The sequence below is a fragment of the Propithecus coquereli genome, unplaced genomic scaffold (assembly GCF_000956105.1).
Source record: "Propithecus coquereli isolate 6110/MARCELLA unplaced genomic scaffold, Pcoq_1.0 Scaffold235, whole genome shotgun sequence".
NCBI lineage: Eukaryota > Metazoa > Chordata > Mammalia > Primates > Indriidae > Propithecus > Propithecus coquereli.
Genome location: NW_012147897.1, coordinates 6,629,265 through 6,652,878, shown reverse-complemented (window position 1 = coordinate 6,652,878; position 23,614 = coordinate 6,629,265). Strand labels below are relative to the sequence as shown.

At 36.7% G+C, this 23,614-nt stretch overlaps 1 protein-coding gene across 2 annotated transcripts in view; it reads left to right on the top strand.

Moving 5' to 3' along the window:
• PAK1 (p21 protein (Cdc42/Rac)-activated kinase 1) overlaps positions 1 to 23,614 on the top strand; it is a 77,958-nt gene that overhangs the window by 19,358 nt on the left and 34,986 nt on the right. Inside the window, exons 4-8 of one of the 2 annotated variants that reach the window (XM_012645733.1) lie at positions 1,986 to 2,002; positions 4,925 to 4,935; positions 13,854 to 13,970; positions 17,142 to 17,316; positions 19,449 to 19,512. In XM_012645733.1, the coding sequence (XP_012501187.1) occupies positions 1,986 to 2,002; positions 4,925 to 4,935; positions 13,854 to 13,970; positions 17,142 to 17,316; positions 19,449 to 19,512 (384 nt within the window). The remainder of the gene's footprint in view (positions 1 to 1,985; positions 2,003 to 4,924; positions 4,936 to 13,853; positions 13,971 to 17,141; positions 17,317 to 19,448; positions 19,513 to 23,614) is intronic. The other variant, XM_012645732.1, reaches the window with a different exon arrangement.

Genomic DNA, 23,614 nt, shown 5'->3' with positions numbered 1-23,614 from the left:
GAGTGCCGTGGCTTCAGCCTAGCTCACAGCAACCTCCTGGGCTCAAGTGATCCTTCTGCCTCAGCCTCCCGAGTAGCTGGGACTACAGGCATGTGCCACCATGCCTGGCTAATTTTTTCTATATATATATTTTTAGTTGTCCGATTAATTTCTTTCTATTTTTTAGTAGAGACGGGGGTCTCGCTCTTGCTCAGGCTGGTCTTGAACTCCTGACCTTGAGTGATCCACCTGCCTCGGCCTCCCAGAGTGCTAGGATTACAGGCTTGAGCCACTGCGCCTGGCCCAATTTGCCTTTCTGAGCTTCAGTTTCTTCATCAATAAAATAAGAATGATATAATCTACCTTACCTAGATGTGTCTTCACAAACCTGAATTTAGAAGAAAATTCCCTCTTTGGTCTGTAGGGTCTACAAAACCAGGATTAGGACTAATTGTTGAAAGGAGCAGATTCTGTTGATTTAAGGGCCTTCATTCTGTCCTCTGAAATTGTGGTGAATCCCTGTCACCAAAGTTTGGATGTTATAGGAATCATTGAAAAATTGGCTGGGAAGTAAAACTGGGTGACCTCAAAGGTCCCTCTGTCTCTCTCAACTTACAAATTCTATTTTTCAGGACCATTATGAGGATAAAAGAGATGTTGATATGTTTGGTATGGTCTTAGAAATAGTGAAATGTGATATATATGAGAATACTATTTTTCTTTTTTTTTATATCTGATATGTATCTTTTACAAAGGTGATTATGACATATTGATTTACTAAATATTTGCAAAAGCCCATACTTTATGCCAGGTGTTGTGTGGAGAAGCAGCGATACAAAGATAATCAGACATTGTCCTAACACCTAAGAACTCCCCAGTCTTGTGGGGGACGTGAAGGCACAAACCGTTATAGTGCAGCAAGCTAAACTTCATGAGGCCAGGGAATTTGCCTGGCTTATTAATTGCTATGTCCTTGGCATCTGGCCAAGTCCTGGTATTTGGTAAACATTTCCTAAATGAAAGGTTGGATGTGTCAGAAAAAGCTTCCTGATGGTAAAAGTCTGAGCTGAATGAGTTAGTTATCTATGGTAAGAATTAAGGAGAGATGAGATCTTTCTATAATCCATACAGAAAGAGAATAGCATGTGCATGGACAAAGAGGTATGCTTGTATAGGGAACTCCAAGTAGTCTGATATGCCTGGAATGTGAAGTGTGAAGGGAGTAGAGGTGGGTGGTGAGGAGGAATGGTAAGGAGGCCAGATCACCTAGGAGTTTGACTTTAATCTTAAAGGTGATGAGAAGCTTAAAACATTTTAAGCAGAGGAGTAGTAAGTTCTAATATAATACTGAGTCACCATCAAAATACTTTGAACCGTGCCTCCAGTAGTGGCGCTTGGTTTACTCTGAGTCTTTTACTCTTATTGATTATAAAATAACATTCACATGTTCAGTGCCTTGCAGCATATTGGATCCTTTCTTATTCATTACATCTTTTAATCCTCACAGGAGCTTAATGATGTAGGTTATTATCCTTGTTTTATAGATGATAAAACTGAAATAGAGAAAGGTTGATGGCAATAGGCATCTGATTCCCAGTCTGCACTGCTTTCTCCTGATTCATGCTGCCTTTCATCAAATGGGGGAGATGCAATTAATGAATGGAGAAGAATTTGCAAACATAAGATCTTTGAACAGTAAATTGTTGAAGAAAGGGCCTAAACAAAGCTGAATTGTGGCTTGTGGCTCAAATGTCTTTATGCTTTTGTAGGAAGAGTGGCAACCATCATTGAGTGCCTAATATGCACTGTGTTAAGACCTTCATATATGTTAGCTTAATTAGTCCTTACAATTACGTTGTAAAGGAATTATTATCACTCCCATTTAACAGTTAGAAAGACAGACTTTTCTGAAGACTCATAGTTAGAACCAGTTCAGGATTCTTTTCACTGTGGCAGGGAACAGAGAAAGATGTCACAGAGGTCTTATAAAGGAGACTGCAGTAAAGCCATAGCTATGTTGTTTGTTACTGAGGAGGAAGAGCCCTGGGGCTCACGCCATATGGCAGAGAAGGTAACACCTGCTTGGTAAAAACTTGTACTGGTTGAGTATCTATAATTAAAACCATTCAGGCTATCAAGGACATTTTTTTCCCCCAATTCAGAACATTTGTCTCTATAGCTCAGTGCTCTGTATTTCCTTACTAGTTTTACATGGAGGATATAGCTTGTATTGTGGTAGCATGTCGTTTTTCAATTGGTTTCTCACAGATCATTCCACTCAGTTTGTGAGAAATAATCACAGTTGTCTCCATAATACAAATTAAGAAATTGGTACTCAGGAAGATTAAGTGACTTGCTCCCTGTCCTTGAGTGAGTTAGTGGTAGAAACCAGTGCAAAATTCTGTTCTCCTGAGCATTCATTTATTCACTCATAACATAAGTATTTCCTTAGCACCTCCTTTGTGCCAGAGTATAGGTGACACAAAAATGAATGTGCACTATATTAGTCCTTGAGAAAAAAAAATTGAAGACAGACTGGAGAGATAAGAGCTGCAAGACAGCTGTGAATAATGTACAGTGGGGTCATATTTGATGGAATGATTTATTCTGCCTGGTAGTACAGAGAAGTTTAGAAGAGTTGCCAGGCCCTAAAGGTCTGTTCATTTAACAAACATGATCTGTAAAGTCCCTTTCAGCTCAAATTTCTATTATCTGTGGCTCATTGGTCTGAGATCTGACACCAAGATTCTATGGCATTTTAGTGCCTGATTCTCATTTATAAAATGAATACCTACCATGTGATAGGCTGTTTAGGTGCTGAGGAGTCAGGGGCTGGTAAGATCTTTGCTCTTGATCTCACAATTTAGTGATGAATCAGAACATGTAAACAAGGATTTATAATACAGTGTCAGGTAAACATAGGTAATGATACCAGGCAGAGAAAAGAGCACTGCTTTACTGTCTGAGGGATAGCATGAACAAAAGCCAGGTTGTTAAGAATCCAGTATGTCAAGCCAGAGAACTTGGACTTTGTGCTGGAGTGAAGGGAGTATTTTAATTAGAGGATTGATATAGTTGGATATGCATTGTGCAAACTAACATCTTAGAAAGATTCCTCTGGAAATTGAATCGGGATACTTGACTAAATTCATGTGCCCATCTCTCTTGCTATCCCAAATTTCTTAATTTCAACAAAGATATATTTAAAAATAAATTTAAAATAGTGCTCTAAAACAAAAACATGATATAAATTAACCATTGTGAAGAATTTGTGGAAGATAGAAAGCAGATAAGGTCAGATCGATTAGAGCAGAAGAAACCATAGCTTAAAGTAAGAGAAAACTCCTAGGAAGATAAAAGTAGCTCCAGAGAAAATCGGCTGAAAGAATATACAAAAGAAGCAGGAAGGAGTCCTGAGTCATCTTGAGGGATAAATTAATTAAATTCTACATTTGAAACAGCATGGGCAGCTTCCCCCTTATAGCCAGCAAAAGGCAGCAAGTGCATTTGATTCCAAGCTAAAACCAGATAATTTTCTAAAGAAAGCAACTGTCTACCTGAGGAAAGCTCCTGATATGGGTATAGGAGCCTGAGAGAGAAGCAGAGCAGAACCTGAGTTAATTGTAAAAGTCTACCACAGATACAAAGAAGAGGAAAAAGGAAAAGTAGCTCTGCGGTGGAAGAAAATACATTAAAGTTCTCCATCCCAAGAGTAAATTTCCCATAACTTTGATAACTGGGAGGAGAGGAATCTCTACACCACATGCTTTTCCATGTCTACATACTCCAAAGTAACACTTGCCAGTAATCATCGCTCCGTAACTCTCTAATAGACTGCATCAGACCTCCCATTCAGAGAAGATAGTACAGAAACAGACTTACATAAGTGCAAGAAAAACTCATGCTAATTACATACACTAATCTAGTCCTTCACTTATAAATATGAATGGATAGCCAAGGATTCCAGACATTTGAGAGAAACAAAGCATTAAAGAGAAGGATGAAGATAAAGAAATAAAACTGGCCCCACAGGAAGTAGATAATTCAGCAAAGAAAATTAAAAAAGTAGTATGTTCAGAGAGGTTTTACAGATGTTGCATCTACAAAAACACCCTGCTATTAATATTAAAGCAACCAGAGGATAAAAGAGTGTTCTTGTTAATAGAATTAAAAATATGATAAATAAATGTACAAGCATTAAAGAATAAATGCATATAAGTGAAGAGGGAATTAATGATATAAAAGATGGAACATTTGAGAATAAGGGACAATAGAGGGTTAGTCACAGAGATTCAAGAAGAATTAGAGAACAGAGGCATTGGAGTGGAAAAAATAATCAAAGAAATAGCAGAAGAAAAATCCTCCAGCTAAAGAAAGGCTGGATGAGTCTTCAGATTAAAGGTCTATTAATGACCAAATCAGATAATTGAAAAGAGATACAGGATAAAGAGAAAAATTTTCAAAGCTTCCAAAGAGAACATACAGCTAATGTCCAAAGGAACATTAGCATCAGACTTCTCATTAACAATAGTGGACAAAGGAATAATACCTTCGGAGGTATTAGGAAAGTTATTTAGATCCAAGAATTCTACACCTGATCAAACTAGCATTCAGGCACAAGGTAAAGATGAAGATACGTTTGAACATGTGATGATCAAGGTTTACTATCTGCACATCATCTCTGAAAGGCTAAACACCAAAGAGTAACAATAATTATCTCTGGGGTTTATGATATTTAAGAATATTTACTTAAAAGTTATTAATTTTATCCAAGTATTGGATTAAGAAGTCAAATAGGACTAAAAGCCATGTAATAAGTAGCTGTCTTTCTGGGATCACCCTTCACCATAGTCTTGGCAATCCCTTTGCATTTCTATGTTCGTATTCCTATTTTCTCTATGCCATGCTTTCCTTATTTTTGGTTTACTTTTGTATTTTGGTGGAGCACATCCTCTAGTAGTTTTGAGAAGTAAATATTTAATATCTTTCAGGTCTCAAAAATGGCAGGGGGATTCTCTATTCTACCCTTATATTTGATTAATATTTTGGCTGATTATAGAATTCTAGGTTGGAAATAATTTTTCAGCAGAATTTGGAAAACATTGTACTTTTGTCATCTAGCTTTCAGTGCTGCTGAGTCCAAAGCTATTTTATTTGTGCTTGTTTGTATATGACGTATTTTTTTCTAAGTCAGAAAGCTTGTAGGATCTTCTTTGTCACCATTGCTTTGAAATTTCATAATTACAGTCCTATTTTCATCTATTTATTGTGCAAGCTTTGTGAACTCTTTCAACCTGGAAATGCAACCTTTAGTTCTAGGAAATTTGCTTGAATTATTTCATTGATGATTTCTTCCCTTCTGCTTTTTTTGTTCTCTCTTTTAGGAACTTCTGTTATTTGGAGTTTGGATCTCTTAGCCTGATTCTCCATTTTTAAAATATTTTCTCTATATTCCTTGCCTTGTTTTTTGGTCTGATTTTTGGGATACTTCCTCAACTTCATCTTTCAGTCTATCTATTGAATTTTTCATTTCTGTTCTGTTTAATTTCCAAGCACTCTTTCATTAAAAAAAAATTGTAGCACCATATTCTTATTTCCAGAAATGGTATCTGTTCTTATTTCTGAAGAGAAATAAGATGATAGGCTTTCTTTTGATGTTTTCTTCTCCCTATTCAGTCTGTTTTTTCCAGGTGGCCTTTTCCCCCATTTGTTTTGTTTTCTCCCTTTTATGTGGGAGGTGTTCTTTACATAGTTAGAGGTCTACTCATATTTATGATTGAGGTAATGAAAAGCTTACTAGAATTTTAAGCTCATTGGTCAGACAATTCAACAGTTTTAATAAATTCATAGAGTTGTGCAGCCATCACCTCAAAAAGTTCACTTGTGCGTTTTTACCATCCATTCAAACTGCCATGCTCGGCCTTAGGAAACCACTTATCTGCTGTCTCTTTAAATTTGCCTTTTGCTAGACATTTTATGTAGACTCATACACCATATAGTCTTTACTTAGCGTAGTGTTTTAAAAGTTCATTTATCATTCATGCTGTAGCATGTATTAGTATGGTGTACTTCATTTGTTTTTATGTCTGAATAATATTACATTGAATGGATATACTACATTTTGTTTATCCATTCATCAGTTGGGTTGTTTCCACTATTTGGTTATGAATAATGCAGTTATGAACATTCATGTAAAAGGTTTTGTGTGGATGTATGCTTTAATATTTCTTGGGTATATACATATCTAAGGAGTTGAATTGCTGGGTCATATGGTAACTTTATGTTTAACTTTTTGAGGAACTGCCAGACTTTTTTCCATAGTGTCAGCACTATTTTACATTTCCACCAACAATTCTGAGGGTTCCAGTTTCTGCAGATCTTTGCCCATACCTATTGTTGTCTATCTTTTAATTATACTCATATTACTGGATATGAAGTGGTATCTCATTGTGGTTTTATTTGGATTTCCTAATGGGTAATGATGTTGAGCATCTTTTCATGTGCGTATTGCCCATTTGTGTATCTTCTCTGGAGAATTGTCTTTCCTGTAGTTGATCTCTAATTTAATTCGACTGTGGTCAAATAATATGTTTTGTGTGATTACAGTCCGTTTAAATCTGTTGAGATGTGTTTTATGTTCCAGCATATAGTTTATTTGGGAGATTGGTCCATGTGTGGATACTCCGTAGACATTGGTTGGAATGTATATGTTAGTTAGGTCAAGTATATGTTAGTTAGGTCAAGTTGATTGACAGTGTTGTTCAAGTCTTCTATATCTTTGCTCAGTTTCATTTGAGTTCAGTTAATTATTGAGAGTGCAATAGTGAAATCTGTAACTATAATCGAAATCTCTAACTATAGTAGAATTATCTTTTTCTCATTCAATTCTGACATCTCTTGTTTTATGCAAAACTGCTTAGTATGTATGTTTAAATTGTATATTTATTTAAATTACATTTATAATTGTTTATAGTTATTGTTATTCTTGATAAAATTGCTATATCGTTTTGACTTATAAAGTGTCCCTCTTTGTCTCAAATGATATTTCTTCTCTTAAAGTCTATTTTTTATATTAATATAGCCACTTCAGCTATCTTATGGTTATTATTTGCATGGTACCTATTTTCCCATTGTTTTGCTTTCAACTTAATTCATGTCTTTGAATCTATAATGTGTGTCTTATAGATAACATATAGTTATATCTTGTTTGCTTGGTTGTTTTTTTCCAGTCTGACAATTTCTGCCTTTTTATTGGGGTGTTTAGACGATTCGTATTTAATGTAATTATGGTTAGGCTTGGATTTACATTTGCCATTTTCTATTTGTTTTCTATATGGATTCTGACTTTTTCTATTCCTCCTTCACTGCCTTCTTTTGTATTAAATAAATATTTTAATGCTTTTTTTCCTCTTATTTCTTGGATACATTTTAATTTATTATAATCTACTTCAGATTAATATTAACTGAATTCCAATAAAATATATAAGCTTTGCTGCAGTATAGCTTCATTCCTTGCTGTTACTGTCATTCATTCATATATATGAGTGTTTGTGTGAGTATATATATATATATATATTATTTTATAAATTGTACACACACACTATGTAAGAAGCCTTATCAATACAGTGTTATAGTTATTGCTTTATACAATCTTATGTTTTTTAAAGAAGTCAGAGGAGGAAATTCAAAAAGTATATATTTATCCATGTATATTTATCCACATTAATCCATGTATTTGCCATTTTCTCTGCTCTTCATTTTTGTACCATTTGGTGTTATTTCCTTTCAGGACTTCTTTTATTAATAGTATTTCTTGTAAATTAGGTCTACTAACAATGAATTCTCTCTGTCTTAGTTAATCTGGAATGTCTTTATTACATTTTTTTCTTTTTCTATATCTAATTTGTTGAGAAGGAATGTCTTTATTTCATCTTCATTTTTGATAGGTAATTTTATTGGATTTGATTTCTTGATTGGCAATTTTTAAAAATTTCAGCTGTTTAAATATGTCATCCCACTGCCTTTGGGCCTCCATTGTTTCTGATCAGAAGTTTTTATTCTGATTTTTTAAAATATGCTGATCAGAAGTTAGCTGTTAACCATATTGATTGTCCTTGTACATGATATCACTTTTCTCTTGCTGCTTTCAAGATTTGCACTTAGACTTTGGCATTCTGCAGTTTATGATGTGTCTAGGTGAATCTTTTTTTATGTTTATCTTACATGTGGTTTATTGAGGTTCTTGGATCAATAAATTAATATTTTTCATCAAATTTGGGAAGTATCCATTTATTTCTTTAAATATTTTCTTCTGCTCATTTTCTGCTCTCCCTCAGAGACTCCCATTATAAGTGTATTGGTGTGCTTTATGTCATTCCACAGTTCTTTGATGCTACATTAGTTTTTCTTAAATCTTTTTTTCTCTCGTTCTTTATTTTGGATAATATCTATGGGTCTATTTTAAAATTCACTGATCCTTTCTTCTGTCATATAGAGTCTGTTGTTTAGCTTCTGTAATGAGTTTTTCATTTGTTATTTTATTCTTCAATTCTCATATTTCCATTTGGTTCTTTTAAAGTAATTGCTGCTGAAAATCTGTTGATTCAATGTTGTTATACTTTTTTTTTTAACTCTTAAAACATGATTTCTTTTAGTTCTTTGAATATATTTATAACATCTGATTTGAAATTTTTTAAATACAACATTTGGGGACATTCAGAAATCAGAAAGAGTTTCTGTTGACTGCTTTTTTCCCCTCGAGTATTGGTCATACTTTTTCCTGTTTCTTTGCATGTCTTGTAATTTCTTGTTGAAAACTCAACTTTTCAATATCAATTCTGGATACCGATATTCCACCCCTCCTCCCTAAAGGTTGCTTGCTTTTTTTGTTTATTTGTTGGTTTTGTATGAACTTACTAGGGATAAATCTGTGAAATATGTCTCCATCTATGGCCATTGTTATCTCTGCTCAGTGAGTTGCTTTCTGTTTGTTTGTTTGTTTGTTTAAATTTTGTAGCCTGGCTTTCCAGGGGTCGCCCCTGTGTTTGCTTAGCTTAATAGCCAAGGATTTAATAGAGATTATGCTAATAAACTTAAAATTCTGCTACCTAGTTATTTTCCTCTTCACTCTTTTCCTTGACCTTGAGACTTTTATTTGATCAGGAAGCAGCCACCCAAAATTGCTTTAGGGTATAGACTTGTCCTTGACCATCTCAGGTAAACCTTGGAGCCTTCCCAAGGTGGTTTGTAATGGGCCATGTGTAATCAGAGTGGGTTTAGATCATGTTGAAGGTATCATAAAGCAAACAAGGACGTTAAAAATCATCAGACCTACTAATTTCTACTGTAAAATGTAGGCTAATGGTTTAAGTCAGTTAATAGTACAGTTCTTAGCCATTTTGGTTCCTTCCTCCACAATCCTGTTCCTATTATCTCTACTCCCTCAATTGTTGAGTGTCCTGTTGTTTAAGTATTTCATTCTGGTTTAGCCTGCTATTGGATAAGACATATTCATTTAGCAATCCTTATTTTTTTTTTTTTTGAGACAGAGTCTCACTGTGTTGCCTGGGCTAGAGTGTCGTGGCGTCATCCTAGCTCACAGCAACCTCAAACTCCTGGGCTCAAGCAATCCTTCTGCCTTCCGAGTAGCTGAGACTACAGACCTGTGCCACCATACCCGGCTAATTTTTTCTATGTGTTTTTAGTTGTCCAATTAATTTCTTTCTATTTTTAGTAGAGACGGGGTCTCACTCTTGCTTAGGCTGGTCTCGAACTCCTGAGCTCAAACAATCCGCCCGCCTCGGCCTCCCAGAGAGCGAGGATTACAGGTGTGAGCCACCGCGCCTGGCCTAGCAATCCTTATTGAGCACCTTCTAATTGTCTGGCTGACGTCATTATCATAGCTAATATTGGAGTGTTTTTAAAATAACTTTTACATAGATTATCTCATTTAGCCTCACACTAACACTAAAGTAAGTACTATTACTGGGTCCATTTTACAAATGAGGAGACTGAGACAAAGTGAGTATCTTACCCCAAACTCTTAGTTTGTAAGTGATAAAGCCATGATTTGAACTCAGGCTGTTTGATTCCAAAATGCCGGTTTTAAACTATTTTTCTGATAAAACAGTTCAAAATAAAATCTTAACAACTGTAGAGAATTATAAAATAGTGATATTGTGTCGGAACTTCTAATGAAGAAGAAAAAGAAAAAGAGAAGGCGAGACAAATTGAAAAATGATATCAGTGGAAAAGTATATGAATTATATTCAAACAGAGTATGTTTGAGGTCTGTCACTGGAAGAATAGTTGAAGAAATTGCAAGAAGAAAGAACTTATACAGTTGGTATGGACAAAGATGTTTCCATTGTATTTATTCTTTATTGTCATCTGGTAGTATGCTAAGAATGTACCTCTTCTTTAAGCAAATGCCCTAATTGTGAGAATATAATCAAGGATATTGGTCATATGTTTCTGTAATAAAGAAAATCCAAACTTGTGGATGAATTTATATAGAAACTCCTTTAAAATATTGTTGAACAGGCCGGGCGCAGTGGCTCACGCTTGTAATCCTAGCTCTCTGGGAGGCCGAGGCGGGCGGATTGTTTGAGCTCAGGAGTTCGAGACCAGCCTGAGCAAGAGCGAGACCCCGTCTCTACTAAAATTAGAAAGAAATTAATTGGCCAACTAAAAATATATAGAAAAAATTAGCCGGGCATGGTGGCGCATGCCTGTAGTCCCAGCTACTCGGGAGGCTGGGGCAGTAGGATCACTTGAGCCCAGGAGTTTGAGGTTGCTGTGAGCTAGGCTGACGCCACGGCACTCACTCTAGCCAGGGCAATACAGTGAGACTCTGCCTCAAAAAAAAAAAAAAAAAAAATATTGTTGAACAGTTGACGTAATCTGAAATAAAGAAGAATATAGATTCTTTAATTAGTAACATTTCTACTCTGCTTTGATTCTAGCATCTTGTTTTTAAAAAGGTAGATAATATCATAGATTATATTTAATATTCTTTGCCTATTTACAATAGAAAATTTGCATGTGATGAATATTTTTGTATTTAAGGCAGGGAAGATGGTATATTAGTATATATGTGTGAATAATAAAAGTGCCGTTCATACAACCTTTTACGAGGTAATAAATTTGGTACTTTCCCTGAAAGCTTTGAGTACTCCATCAGACTAGAACTGAGAACTAGGAACTCTTGAGTTCATTAGAGTTATAGGTGCAAATTTCCTTTGGTGCTTTTCACTATTTTGTTATAAAATAGGAATTTGTATTTTTTTGCCTATGATAAAAAATCTTTTCTTTAATTTGTGAGAAACATCTTAATAAAGTACATTTAGAAGAAGAAAATGTATAGATTATATCACTATTCTGCTCATAGTTCTCCAGTGGTTTCTTATTCTAGCTGTAAACTCCAAAGCTTGTATTACGGCCTTTGTGGCTTTCTATAATCTGGTTCCTAGCTAACTTTCTGACCTTGCCTCTTTCCTCATATCCGCTTGCTCACTTTGTTACAGCCACATAGCTAGAACTCCAAGAGGTTATGGGAACACACCAAGCATGTTTCTATTTCAGGATCTTTGTATTTCTTCCATCTGCCAGGAATATCCTTCTCCCAGAGAGCCCTATGGCTTGCTCCCTCAATTCATTCAGGTCACTGCTTATGTGACATCTCATTGGAGAGGCTTGACTGTCCCATCTAAAGTAGTATCTTTCCACCCCCCAACCAATATCTGCTTCCATGTGTTTATCTTATGGGAATAGACACTTTGGTGATTGTTTTTGACTCTATCCTCTTTTAGAATGTAAGCCATAAGACCAGGGGCTTTATCTATTGTATTCTTTATTATAGCCCCAGAGTATAGAAAAGAGCCTACACAGTGAATGAATGGATAGATGGGTAGATGAATGATGAACTGGAGTTTCTGGCTTTTGTTTAAAACAGGGGTTTGTGGTTATTAGACATAATGATAATTTAATTTATTCCTTACCTCTTCCTAGCTTTTTACTATTTTCAGTGTTTTTGTACCCATATTACTTCTTTTCATCCTCGTAGTGGACCTCTGAGGTAGGCAGAGAGCTACAATCATTATCCCCATTTTATAGATGAGAAATGTGAGCCTTAGAGTGGTATAGCTGTGCCCAGGGATGCAGGGTTAAGAAATAAAATCTGGACAACAATCTAGATCTCTTGACTCTGACAGATGTTAATACCGCTGCCCAAAGCTACCACCTATGGAAAAACGGAATGTGTTACTGAGGAAAGTGATGAAATCCCCTTCTCTATAGAGTTTTAGAAAGCAAACAAACCTAGTATTTATAGTATACACAGGGAGCCACAGTGCTACGTGTTGATGAAGAAGTTTGCTGAGTCAATTCATTCCCATTTTAGAGTTCTAGTTAAATTTTGTTGAGTGGAATAGTGTAAATTAGAGCAGAAAAATATCAAAATACATGCGTTGGCAGGGAAAGAACCACTAATGAATTTTGAAAGTGAAGGTGACTTAAGGTCGTTCCTCAAATTATACCACTCCTCTTCCTTCACATTCCTCAAGTAATATCCTCATACCAAGAGGATAGATTCATTGCCTGTGGTCACTACAACTGTTTACATATGCTTAGCACTGTCAGTTTTTAAGTTATGCCCTCTGTTGGAGGTCTTATAGGAATCTATGAGATTGCGAGTTTTCCTTACCTTAGTATGTCAGATGTGATAAAGCCAGTCTCTCACACTCAGTAGCTCCAGTCAAGTGTTCCTTATTTCTTCCATTTATCCCCTGTCATTGTGACTCTTGGCTTTCCTCTCTCAGGAGATCCCAGGTGGCAGGTAGGAAGGGAACTCACCCTCTGTCTCCTATATAAGACGGTAACTACTTCAGGACATGGACCATCTTTTTCATCTTTGTACTGTTATACCAAAACAGTATCCATCACAATGTCCTACTGAGCACAAAATAGGTACTCTGAAAATATCTAAAACTGTTGAATTGTATCAGTATATATGAAAAGATCCCTGTTGCTTCTCTGGTCCTCTGCTGATCAAATGATGGAATCATTTGATCTCTGTCAAAAATCTCATGTTTTGGAGAGCTACTTTGTCTCTTGATTCTGTGTGGTAAACAGTGATGGTATGATATTTTTGCCTGCACCTGACCTAAAACCACTCTTGGCCCAGCTCTATTATAGTTTACATGGGAAAATAAGCTGATCTAATTAGTGGGTACTGGTAAATTCCATTCCAGGGTAGGGTAGAAGCTTAGTGAAATAGCATCCAGTATGGGGAGAAACTCATTGTCCTCTTTAGATAAGGGGATCCTGATGTTCTGTATCTTCAGGTTGAGGTGAGGGCCTCTGATGACATAATGGGTCCAGGAAGTTTGGGTAAAGAGAAAAAAAGGAAAGGGCAAAAACCTGTTCAGACTTCCATTTACCATTATCAGGAAGGAGTAAGGGATGATAATGATAAATTTTAAAAAATTCTAAACTTTTGATCCTTTCCCTACACTTCATACTTTATTATTTGTTCAGTGTGGAGAATAAAATTCATAGAATAAAAAGGAACTATGAGCTTGTCTTCAGGGGTTGGATAAAGGGGAGGCAGGAAGAGAAGCTGGAAGCTGGCCGTCCATGCCACAGCTGGGCTTTGGGTGAGACCCAAGGGACTGAGTGGATAGTGATGGCTAAAAGAAGAGAGGGAAGCAGCCTGAGTTCCTGAGACTAGCTACACAAAGGTGGAGAGCTTGGAGGCTAATGTGGGTTTCAGAAGGGCTATTAGGATGGGCTTTCTTCTGGGGGATTGGTGATCCTGATTGCTTAAGTTCCATGACAGCTAGACCAGATGAATCTGGCTTTTCTTCCCTGCATAGAATGTGAAGACTGTGTCTGAGACTCCTGCAGTGCCACCAGTTTCAGAAGATGAAGATGATGATGATGATGCTACCCCACCTCCAGTGATTGCTCCACGCCCAGAGCACACAAAATCTGTGAGTCTTTGGGGACCCAGAAAGCTTTGTGATTTATTTGAGTGAGCAGGGAGAGGGAGGATTTGGCGTTGAGGCCTAGAAGTTTTAACATTCTTGTAGGAGTCCTTAGAGAGCTGGTGAAATCCGAACCACCTTGACTGAAGGTACTCTCTGTATGATTAAAAGACAAGAAGTTGTGTATTTATCATTGGTTTGCAGATAGTCCCAAAGTGTCCTAGGTAATTGATGTTTATACCAATCCAGCCTGATTTACTTAGCCTGTTCTCCAAAGATAGGACAGGAAGATATACAGAATTGATGTTATTTAGTGCAGGACTAACATAAATTATTCTGGTCTCCTGGGAAGCAACAAATTGTCTTGTTACAGATCTTTTCTTCTCTTTTAAATGTGTAGCGTTCAGCCTCTTAGAGCATCATTGATGATACTGAAAGACCCAAGAGAATTTCTAAATACATTAGTGCTATTAATATGCTGGACATCAGGAGTGCCTTTTGATGCCGGATGTTGGCAGTGATTTCTATTTAACTTCCTTTGAGGTTCCTGCATCTCAGAATAGCCACAGTCCCTCTACCCTTGTTTCGAACAATCTAGTCCCTGTGCCTTTTACTTGATTTAGCATCACTGAGCACTGACCTACTATTGGATGATATTCTACTAGTGTTCCTTTATTTAGGCATTTTATTATGATGAAAACTTCATAATGAAAAAAAAACCCATCTAGGACTTAAACTCTGTGATAATTAAAAAAAAAAAGCTGCCTCTGGAATAGAGCATTCAAGGAAGTTTTCAAGCAGAAGTTGGTATTGGTTGAATGACTATTGGAGATGCTGGGGAGGAAATTCAAGGGAGATAGATGGCCTCTTAGGATGAGAACTTATAAACAGAATCTATGGAATTATCTTTTCTGTGGGTCACAAAGTTACCATAAGGAAAAATGAGCTTTAAAACTGGCGAGTTGTCAAAATATATCACACTGATATGGCTTTTTTTGGTTTGTAAGCATGTTCATTTTAAACATTTTTTTCCCACTAAACCGTGAACTCCTCAAAAGTAGAAGAAATCCATATATGTGTGTTTCTGGCCCTTAACATATTTCTTGGAAAGTATCAGAAGGCAGTAAATACTGAATGAATGAATGGATTGATAAGTTTAATCTTCATAGCATTTCTTTCTAAAAAAATATCCTTATTGCCAATTTATAGAAGCAGCTGAGATTTGGGGAGGTGAATTGATCTACCCGGTCTCTTAGTAAGCAAAAAAGCCAGGATTTGAAAGCAGGGAATTATTCTCAACCGCAGGTTGTTTGCCATCATAGCACAAGTGGTATTTTTGTGTGTGTAGGCCTGTACTAGGAGCCAGAGAAGGAGACTATTAGAGAAGGAAAAGGGAGGGTTTCTGTCTTCAAGGAGCCATCTGAGGAGAAGCAAAGGAGGAAAAAGCATGAAAGTATAGGTTTAGGTACCAGGGATACAGTTTGTCTGCAGGTCCAAGAAAAGAAAATAGAGAAATCATTATGCTAGAGTTGTCAGGAAAGAAACCATAGTCTCTGATCTCAGTGTCTTGACTTATTGCTATTCTGACTACATGGAAAGTTCTCTCTCATTTCCACCTATTAAAAGCCTGTCCAGTCAGAAAGTAGCATGGTCAAGCAGCCCAAGGTGCAGGGTTTAGGCTCCAGTCTCTATGGAGGCATGGGTTCCAGTCCTGCTGCTGCCAATGGCTCTGCATCATCACAGATGAATAATCGTCTTAGATAAATGATCCTCTATTCATTGTAAAAGTCTGTCCATCCTTCAAGATCCAGCTGAAGGATCTCATTCATTTCATTCATGCATTGATTCTATCAAATATTTACTTTTTTGTTAGAATGCACAAGAAACCAAGAATGCTTGCTTTTTTGTTATGTAAGTGGTTAGATGGAGGAACTCAGGAGTGAATGATACACATTCCCTGTCCTCATAGAGCTTATAGACTCTTATAACATTTGTCTCTTTCTCCTTTGTAGTTATGACTTTGTCACCTCTTTTACAAGAGTAAGATGATAGGGTGGCATTTTGTAAAGGGTAAGGCAAAGAGTAGCTTCTCAGTAAATGTTTGTTACATAAATAAATAGGAAATTTACTATTTTTAAAGCTAAAATTTGAGTGCTTAATGTTTGCTGGGCATGATTCTAATTATTTCACACACATTAATCAATATATTCCTCCAACAACCCCATAAGAAAGGTATTACTATCACCATTTTATAGCTGAGGGAACTGAAGTACAGAGAAGTTAAGTAACCTGGCCAAAGTCATACTGATGGTAAGACTAAGAGTTGGGATTTAAGTCCAGGCAGTAAGGTTCCAGAGTCTGTGTTTTAAATAACCACACTGTACTGCCTCTTGAAGGAAAGAGTAGTTCCTTCTTTGCAAGGGTTCAGGTTTTAAAGAGGTAGTAACTTAATACAAGATAATGTTAAGTGTTGTATTAGCAGTGCCAAGTGCTATAGGAATATAGGATATTTCTTTCAGCTTGGGAAAGCATAGAATGTTACAGATTTAAGGGGATTCCCATCTAATGATAGAATTTTCTTTCCTTTTCTGTTCTTTTCTTCTCTTTTCTTTTCAAGACAGGGTCTCACTCTTTTACCCAGGCTGGAGTACAGTGGTATAACCCTACCTCACTGTAACCTCGAGCTCCTGGGCTCAAGTGATCCTCCTGCCTCAGCCTCCCGAGTGGCTGGGACTTCAGGCGTGTACCACTACACTCGACTAATTTTTCTTATTTTTTGTAGAGTTAGGGTCTTGCTATGTTGCCCAGGCTGGTCTCAAACTCCTGGCCTCAAATGTCTCCTGCTTTGGCCTCCTAAAGTGCTGAGATTACAGGTGTGAACCACCATGGCCAGCTGAATTTTCTTTAAACAATTTTTGTTTGATAGTAGTCTAGCTTTTATTGAATATCTTTACTGCTGAGACTCTTACCCCTTTTGTGTACAATGAGAGCAAGGAATGCCATTTTACCCAGAAAGGCTAGACTTAAGCACAAAGGAAGAGTAATATAGACTTTGATATAGGAGAAAGGATGAGTTTAATGGGATTTGTTTTGTGGATGTTCTAACCCCACATCTAGGAAAAATTGCCCTATTCTAACAAAGTCTGGCCTTGCCAAAATTTTGCACCACCAATGCAGGTATACACACGATCGGTGATTGAACCACTTCCTATCGCTCCAACTCGGGATGTAGCTACATCTCCCATTTCACCTACTGAGAATAACACCACTCCACCAGATGCTTTGACCCGGAATACCGAGAAGCAGAAGAAGAAGCCTAAAATGTCTGATGAAGAGATCTTGGAGAAATTACGTAAGAACTTCGTAGCTTTCTCAGCCTTTCTTTGTTTATGAGTAGTCAAGCACAAAGATGAGATTCTGCTGCTCTAAAGATCCTGGTCCTAAGCTTGGTGCATGTCACTGGCTGGCCATGTTTGGTACCTTAGCCACAGACTGCCCCACCCTGCCCCTGCATCTCCCTTCCTTGTCTCACAGCCCTGGTTGGAGTCCACATTAGGATAGGGATGTGATAGAAGAGAGTGTGGGATAGCTCACTTTGAGGGCAAGTCACCCCCCACCCCTGGGCATGGGTTATAGAGATGACATTTAGCTTTTATCTAGTGAATAGTCTGGAATGCTGTGTTGAGAAAGATTGAAGTCTTGTCTGTACCTGGTGGGAAAGAGTGCTGTGACTGGTTACTGATGTTTGCTGTTGACCTAGGAGAAGACAGATCTGCCATCTTTTTTGTAGGAAAAGAGGGAAAGGAAACTAACATTTTATGAACTTGTACTATGTACCAAATAACAAAATATTTTCTCGATTTATTTTTTCATTTAATTCTCATATTAACACTGTGAAGGCAAGTGCTATGATCCATGTTTTTGCAGTTAAGGTATTTTAGGCTCAGGGAGGCTAAATGCCCCACCCCAAATCACACACCTAGAAAGTGTCAGGGAGGTTAGAACATAAGCTTTCGTTCCTATAAGTAAAGCATGCTGCTTCTTGCTGTCAGGTGGAAATTTCCATTTTACTTTCTTCAGCAAGCAAAAATGGGTATATATTAATGTTAGGGAAGTTGGTTCTGTGTTTCAGCAAACTGCAGAAGAATTAATGTTAAAAGGAAGGACTAGGTTGATCTGTGGGCTTGGAAAATTCATTTGACAAGGACTTTAATTTATTCACTATATCTACTTACTTCCAAAAAGGATTTGATATAACTAATTTGGCCATGTCTGCAAACTGGTATTGCTTTCTAAAACCGAGGTTTCTGGTTCTCTAGTTTAGCAGCTATCTACGTCTTCCTGATAATTCTTGTTTAACTCTGAAAAAAATTTTCACTCTTTTAAAAATTGCCCTTTTCTGAAGCCCTCATAAAATGATCAAGTAAGAAAAGCCACTCACCTGGTCACCTAGTTGTCATATAATTATACCTGTATGTTGTCTCGTTCCCCAAACCAGACTGTTTTTTTTTTTTCTTACAATAATACTTAGAATTATAGAAAACAGACTGGCTTGGGAATTAGGAAACTTGGGTTGACCGTCCAGCCCTGCCACTGACTTGTGTCTTGGGCAATCTTCTGCTGTTGTCTGAACCTCTTTTTCTTGTCTTTTAAATAGGGATGTTAATACTTGCCTCATTTATAAATCAGGTGAGGTAATATATTCAAAAAGTACCAACTCGTAGTGATTAGTTAGTATTAATGGAAAGCACATCAGATGGGAGACTGAAACCAAACTCTAATTTTAACTCTGACACCAATTTGCTGTGTGACCTTGGGGAAATATCTTCCCTTCTGTGGGCCTCAGTTTCCCCATTGCTAGAATACAAGTTGTAAATCCAGTGAGCTCTCTCATACCTCTCTCTCCTTGCACTTGAAGTATTCCCTGTGGTAAACCTCTTCTCTCCTTTCTCTCCCTAGTGAACTTCTACTTATCCTATAAAAAATCAGCCCTAATAGTACTTTTCTGAAGCCTTTGCGGTCTGTTTTTTTGTGCCTTTTTGTGTACCCCTTTGGCATTTATCACAGCAATTATATTTCCATGGAACTTTTTGCTTACTTACCTGTATCCTCCATGAGATTGAGCTCCTTAAGAGCAAGGACTGTCTTAACTGTGTTTCATCTATCTCTTTATTCCTAATACTCAACATATGGCTTGGTACATAGTAAATAAGTAAATGTTTATTGAATGAATGAATTAAAAAATGAATGAGTGGCATTTAGAAGTTTAGAAATGGAATATCTTATTATAAATAAAAGCAGTCCAGGAGATAAAACTTTTAGTTGGGACTTCTAGGGGAGGAGCTAAGGTCCCGCTTAGTGTGCTGTTTGAGTATTAGAGGTAGTTATTTAATTCTTACCAACACCAGGGGTTGTGGGAACATGGGACCTGCTTTGTATCTTGATCTGTGAAAAAATGATTCATGGTCTCTGTTTCTTTCAAAGGGAGCATAGTGAGTGTGGGCGATCCTAAGAAGAAATATACACGGTTTGAGAAGATTGGACAAGGGTTAGTAGGGGCATTTTCTTTCCCTGGAGAAATGACTTAAAATTATGGGTGCTGGCATATGTGATTTTGCTTTTGTTTTGCCTCTCATAAACCTTGTTCTTTCTCCACCTCACTCCTTACCCATCTGGAGGTGTTATATTAGGCTGACTTCAGGTTTGGCAGAATTATGCTTAGTATGAGAGATGTGCCATTAGCTGACCATGTTGCTAAAAATATCCCTGCAGTGAGAGGAAGAGAACCATTTATTTTCTTAGCACAAAACCAGCTTCCCAAATTATAGCTCTGCTTTTCCAGATGAACAATGTTTGTCCTAGCGCTGAGGCCTATTAGCACTAATGTAATATAGAAGACCCAGAACTATAGACCCTTCTGCTAGTGTAATGGGTCCTGTTTTTCTAGGTGGATGCCAGAATTCATCCTTCTGGCATTCAACCTTCTCTGTGTCTTGTATGCTGCCTTCAGTGTACTGGACTCAGCAAATCGTAACCGAGTTCCTATTGTATGTTTGGCACTATGAATACAGCTATGAATCAGAGACAATCTGCCTTCAAGGACCTCAAGGTGACAGAAGGAGATAGACAGGCAAACAAAGAATTACAATGTACAGTCATGTGTCGCTTAACGAGGAGGATGCATTCTAAGAAACGTGTCATCGGACAATTTCATTGTATGAACGTCATAAAGTATAGTCACACAAACCTAGATGGTATAGCTTACTGTACACCTAGGCTATATGGTATATCCTGTTCTTCCTAGACTGCAAACCTGTATGGCATGTTACTGTACTGAATACTGTAGGCAGCTGTAATACAATGGTAAGTTTGTAACTAAACATAGAAAAGGTACAGTAAAAATATGGTATAAAAAATTTGAAAATGGAGCTGGGCATAGTGGTTCATGCCTATAATCCCAGTGCTTTGGGAGGCTGAGGTGAGAGGATCACTTGAGGCCAGCAGTTTGAGACCAGCCTGGGCAACATAGGGAAATCCTGTCTCTACCAAAAAAAAATTAGCTGGGCATGGTGGCATATGCCTGTAGTCCTAGGTACTCGGGAGGCAGAGGTAGGAGGATTGCCTGAGCCCAAGAGTTTGAGGCTACAAGGAACTATGATCATACCACTGCACTCCAGTGTGGGGGACAGAGTAAAACTCTGTTTCTAAAAAAAATTAAAAGTGGTACACTGGTATAGGGCACGTAGCACGAATGGAGCTTGCAGGATTGGAAGTTGCTCTCAGTGAGCCAGTGAATGAGTGGTGAGTGAATGTAAAGGGCCTAGGACATTATTGTACACTACTGTAGACTTTATAAACACTGTAAACTTAGGCTACACTAAATTTATAAAAAGATAATGTAATTGCACTACAATGTTACAACAGCTGTGATGTCACTAGGTGATAGGAATTTTTCAGCTCCATTATAATCTTATAGGACCACCATTATACATGAGGTCTGTTGTTGACCAAAACGTTATGCGGTGCCTGACTATACTAAGTCTTTTTAAAGTTTATGGCCATAAAATACATAAAAGAGCAGATACTATATGAATCTATTTATTTGAAGTTCAAGAATAAGCAAAATTAATATATGGTAATAGAAGTCAGAATAGTGGTTACTTCTGGGAAGGGATGTTGAGTGGGAAGAGGCATGAGGGAATCTTTGGGGATGATCTTGGTGATGAACACATGGATGTGTACATATTTTAAAAAAATCATCAAGTTGTATACTTAAGACTTGTGCAAATTACTTTAGAAAGTTATACCTCTATATAAAAAATAAAAATAATGTGATTTCTAAAGACATACCAAAAGAGCTAAAATTAAAAAGAAACTGAAAAATAAAAATGTCTGGCTCTTGGTGTTAGTGGAATGAAAACATTGTTGTTAATAAAGTAATTGAAATTTTCTGTTTTCAGTTTTCTTATGTACCCAAGAACTTCTGACAATAAGATAAAGGATTGCATAATGTAGGGGGGTTATGTTTGTACAGCATTCTACAGTTTACATCTGTTAATTGCATCTATTGTTTAATCCTTAAAAGCATCTCTGGGTTTGAGTGGACCTCATTTTTTTCTGGTTCCAGTGTTTTTCCTACTAGACATACTTTTGTGAATCTAAACTGGTATAAGGTATTTAACATTTTGAGAAGAAATTATTTTGCCTACCTCAGAGTAATGTGAGATGGCATTTCCTTTATGTAGTTAAATTGAGATATTAAGAATATAGCAGAAATGTACACAGGCAACTGTGGACAAGTTAGGTTTCTTCTCTGGACTTGAGTTTATCTGTGAATTTAAGGAGGAGGAGTTGTGGATTGAGAGCCTTTTATCCCCAAAACTCTATGATTTTTTTTTTAATATATAGAGGTACAAGACCTATAGGAAGCTAACATCTGCAAAATGTACTTTCTTTGTTTACTTGACAGTTCTGTTAGTGCTAAGGGAAGAATGAAGTCTTTATTAAGCACCTGTGCTGTTATTTCCACATTCCATAATTTAGAAATATAAATGCCACAGCAGTATGATGAATTTGGTACTATTATAATTTTTGCTTGCTTTTTTTTCTACCTTTAAGACCTGAAGATTATTATTCTTTTGGACCTGGAATTCATATGTATAATTATATACATATTCAAGGTAGAAATAATCAAGTATTAACCAGCTGGTCTGAGAAACTTTCTAGAACTTTGTAATAATGGAGACATAGTTGCAAAATGTCCTGTCCCCTGAGGCTTGGGCATGTTTGTTCTTTAAAAATGGTGCATCTAGTAGGATCAGGGATTAGTAGGGATAGAAAGACAGACACCAGCTTTATAGGAGAAGATGACCAGGGGGTAGGGTGATCTGGCAGCAAAGAAATAAATAACTGCCAGTGCAAACAGTCCAATCCTTACTTGATAGCCAATATTTTATGATCACAGTTTCCAGGCATGTAGCAAGGGTCCCAACCACAGTGTGGAGGTTGGGAAGCTGGTGACCATAGTTTCTACCTGGAAGGCATACTTGCAAGTGACCTTTCCCTCTGAATTGACCTCGCTTCTCTGGGAAGCATAATTTCAGAGCTTGCCTAGAATGCCTTCTTGCAATAGACCAGAATTTTAAATTTCTTCAAATTGTGTCATATGTCCCTAACATATGGTATGTATAATTACAAGTGTGTGTTGTAAATTACTCACCTACAAATATATAGGGTTCATGGTTATAGGCATAAAATGAAAGTTTAGTTATTTTAAGTGGACATGATTACTTTCCTAGAATTAATTCTAGCATTTAGCCCCCTCCTTTCTCTATGTATATATGAATGTGTATATACATACATACATGTACTCATGTATGTCTAGTGGGGTCATTCTTACTTGGAGGTAGAGTTGAGGTAGTATCAGATTTTTCTGGTAGCATGTGCATTTGAAAAGTATGTTTAATATCATTTTATGTTTGAAAAAACATAAAAACTATGCTATGAAATAAATGAAGAATCCATACTAAGTGAATTCACCTTATATCAAGGCAAATAAGTAAAAAGGCATAAAATATATGTCATGATAAGAATTATAAAATGAAAAGAAAACATCAATGTTTTTGCTGTTGTTACTAAAGGAGATTTATTCATAACAGCAGAATTTTAGTTTGAGAATTATACAGTTGCTTAATTGTAGGAACCGTCTCACATATGCTTAGTATCTTTCCACTTGAATATAGCTTTGGGTCCACACAAAATCATCTGTTGTGTTCAAAAAAATCACATTTTTAATCCAACACTAAGTAAGAGTAATCATGATGATTAATAAGCAGTGTGTGTTTTTTTAAGCAGTGTGTGTTCTTAACTTTCTTTCTTTTTTTTTTTTTTTTGACGATTTAAAGGAGATCCTACAGCTACTAATGCATTTATCTCATTTTACTCATTTTGAGATAAAAGGAACTAGGGCAGGGGTGGAGAGACTTTTCATGTTGAAAGGCCACGTTACTTTAGCTATAATCAATAAGGCCCCATTCAAGAAACTTCAATTAGATATACTTAAAAATGTACATTATTTTGTAAAAATCTAACTACTATGCACTTAATAATTTCAAAAAATTAAAACTATTTGTTAATTTTAAAGTTAACTA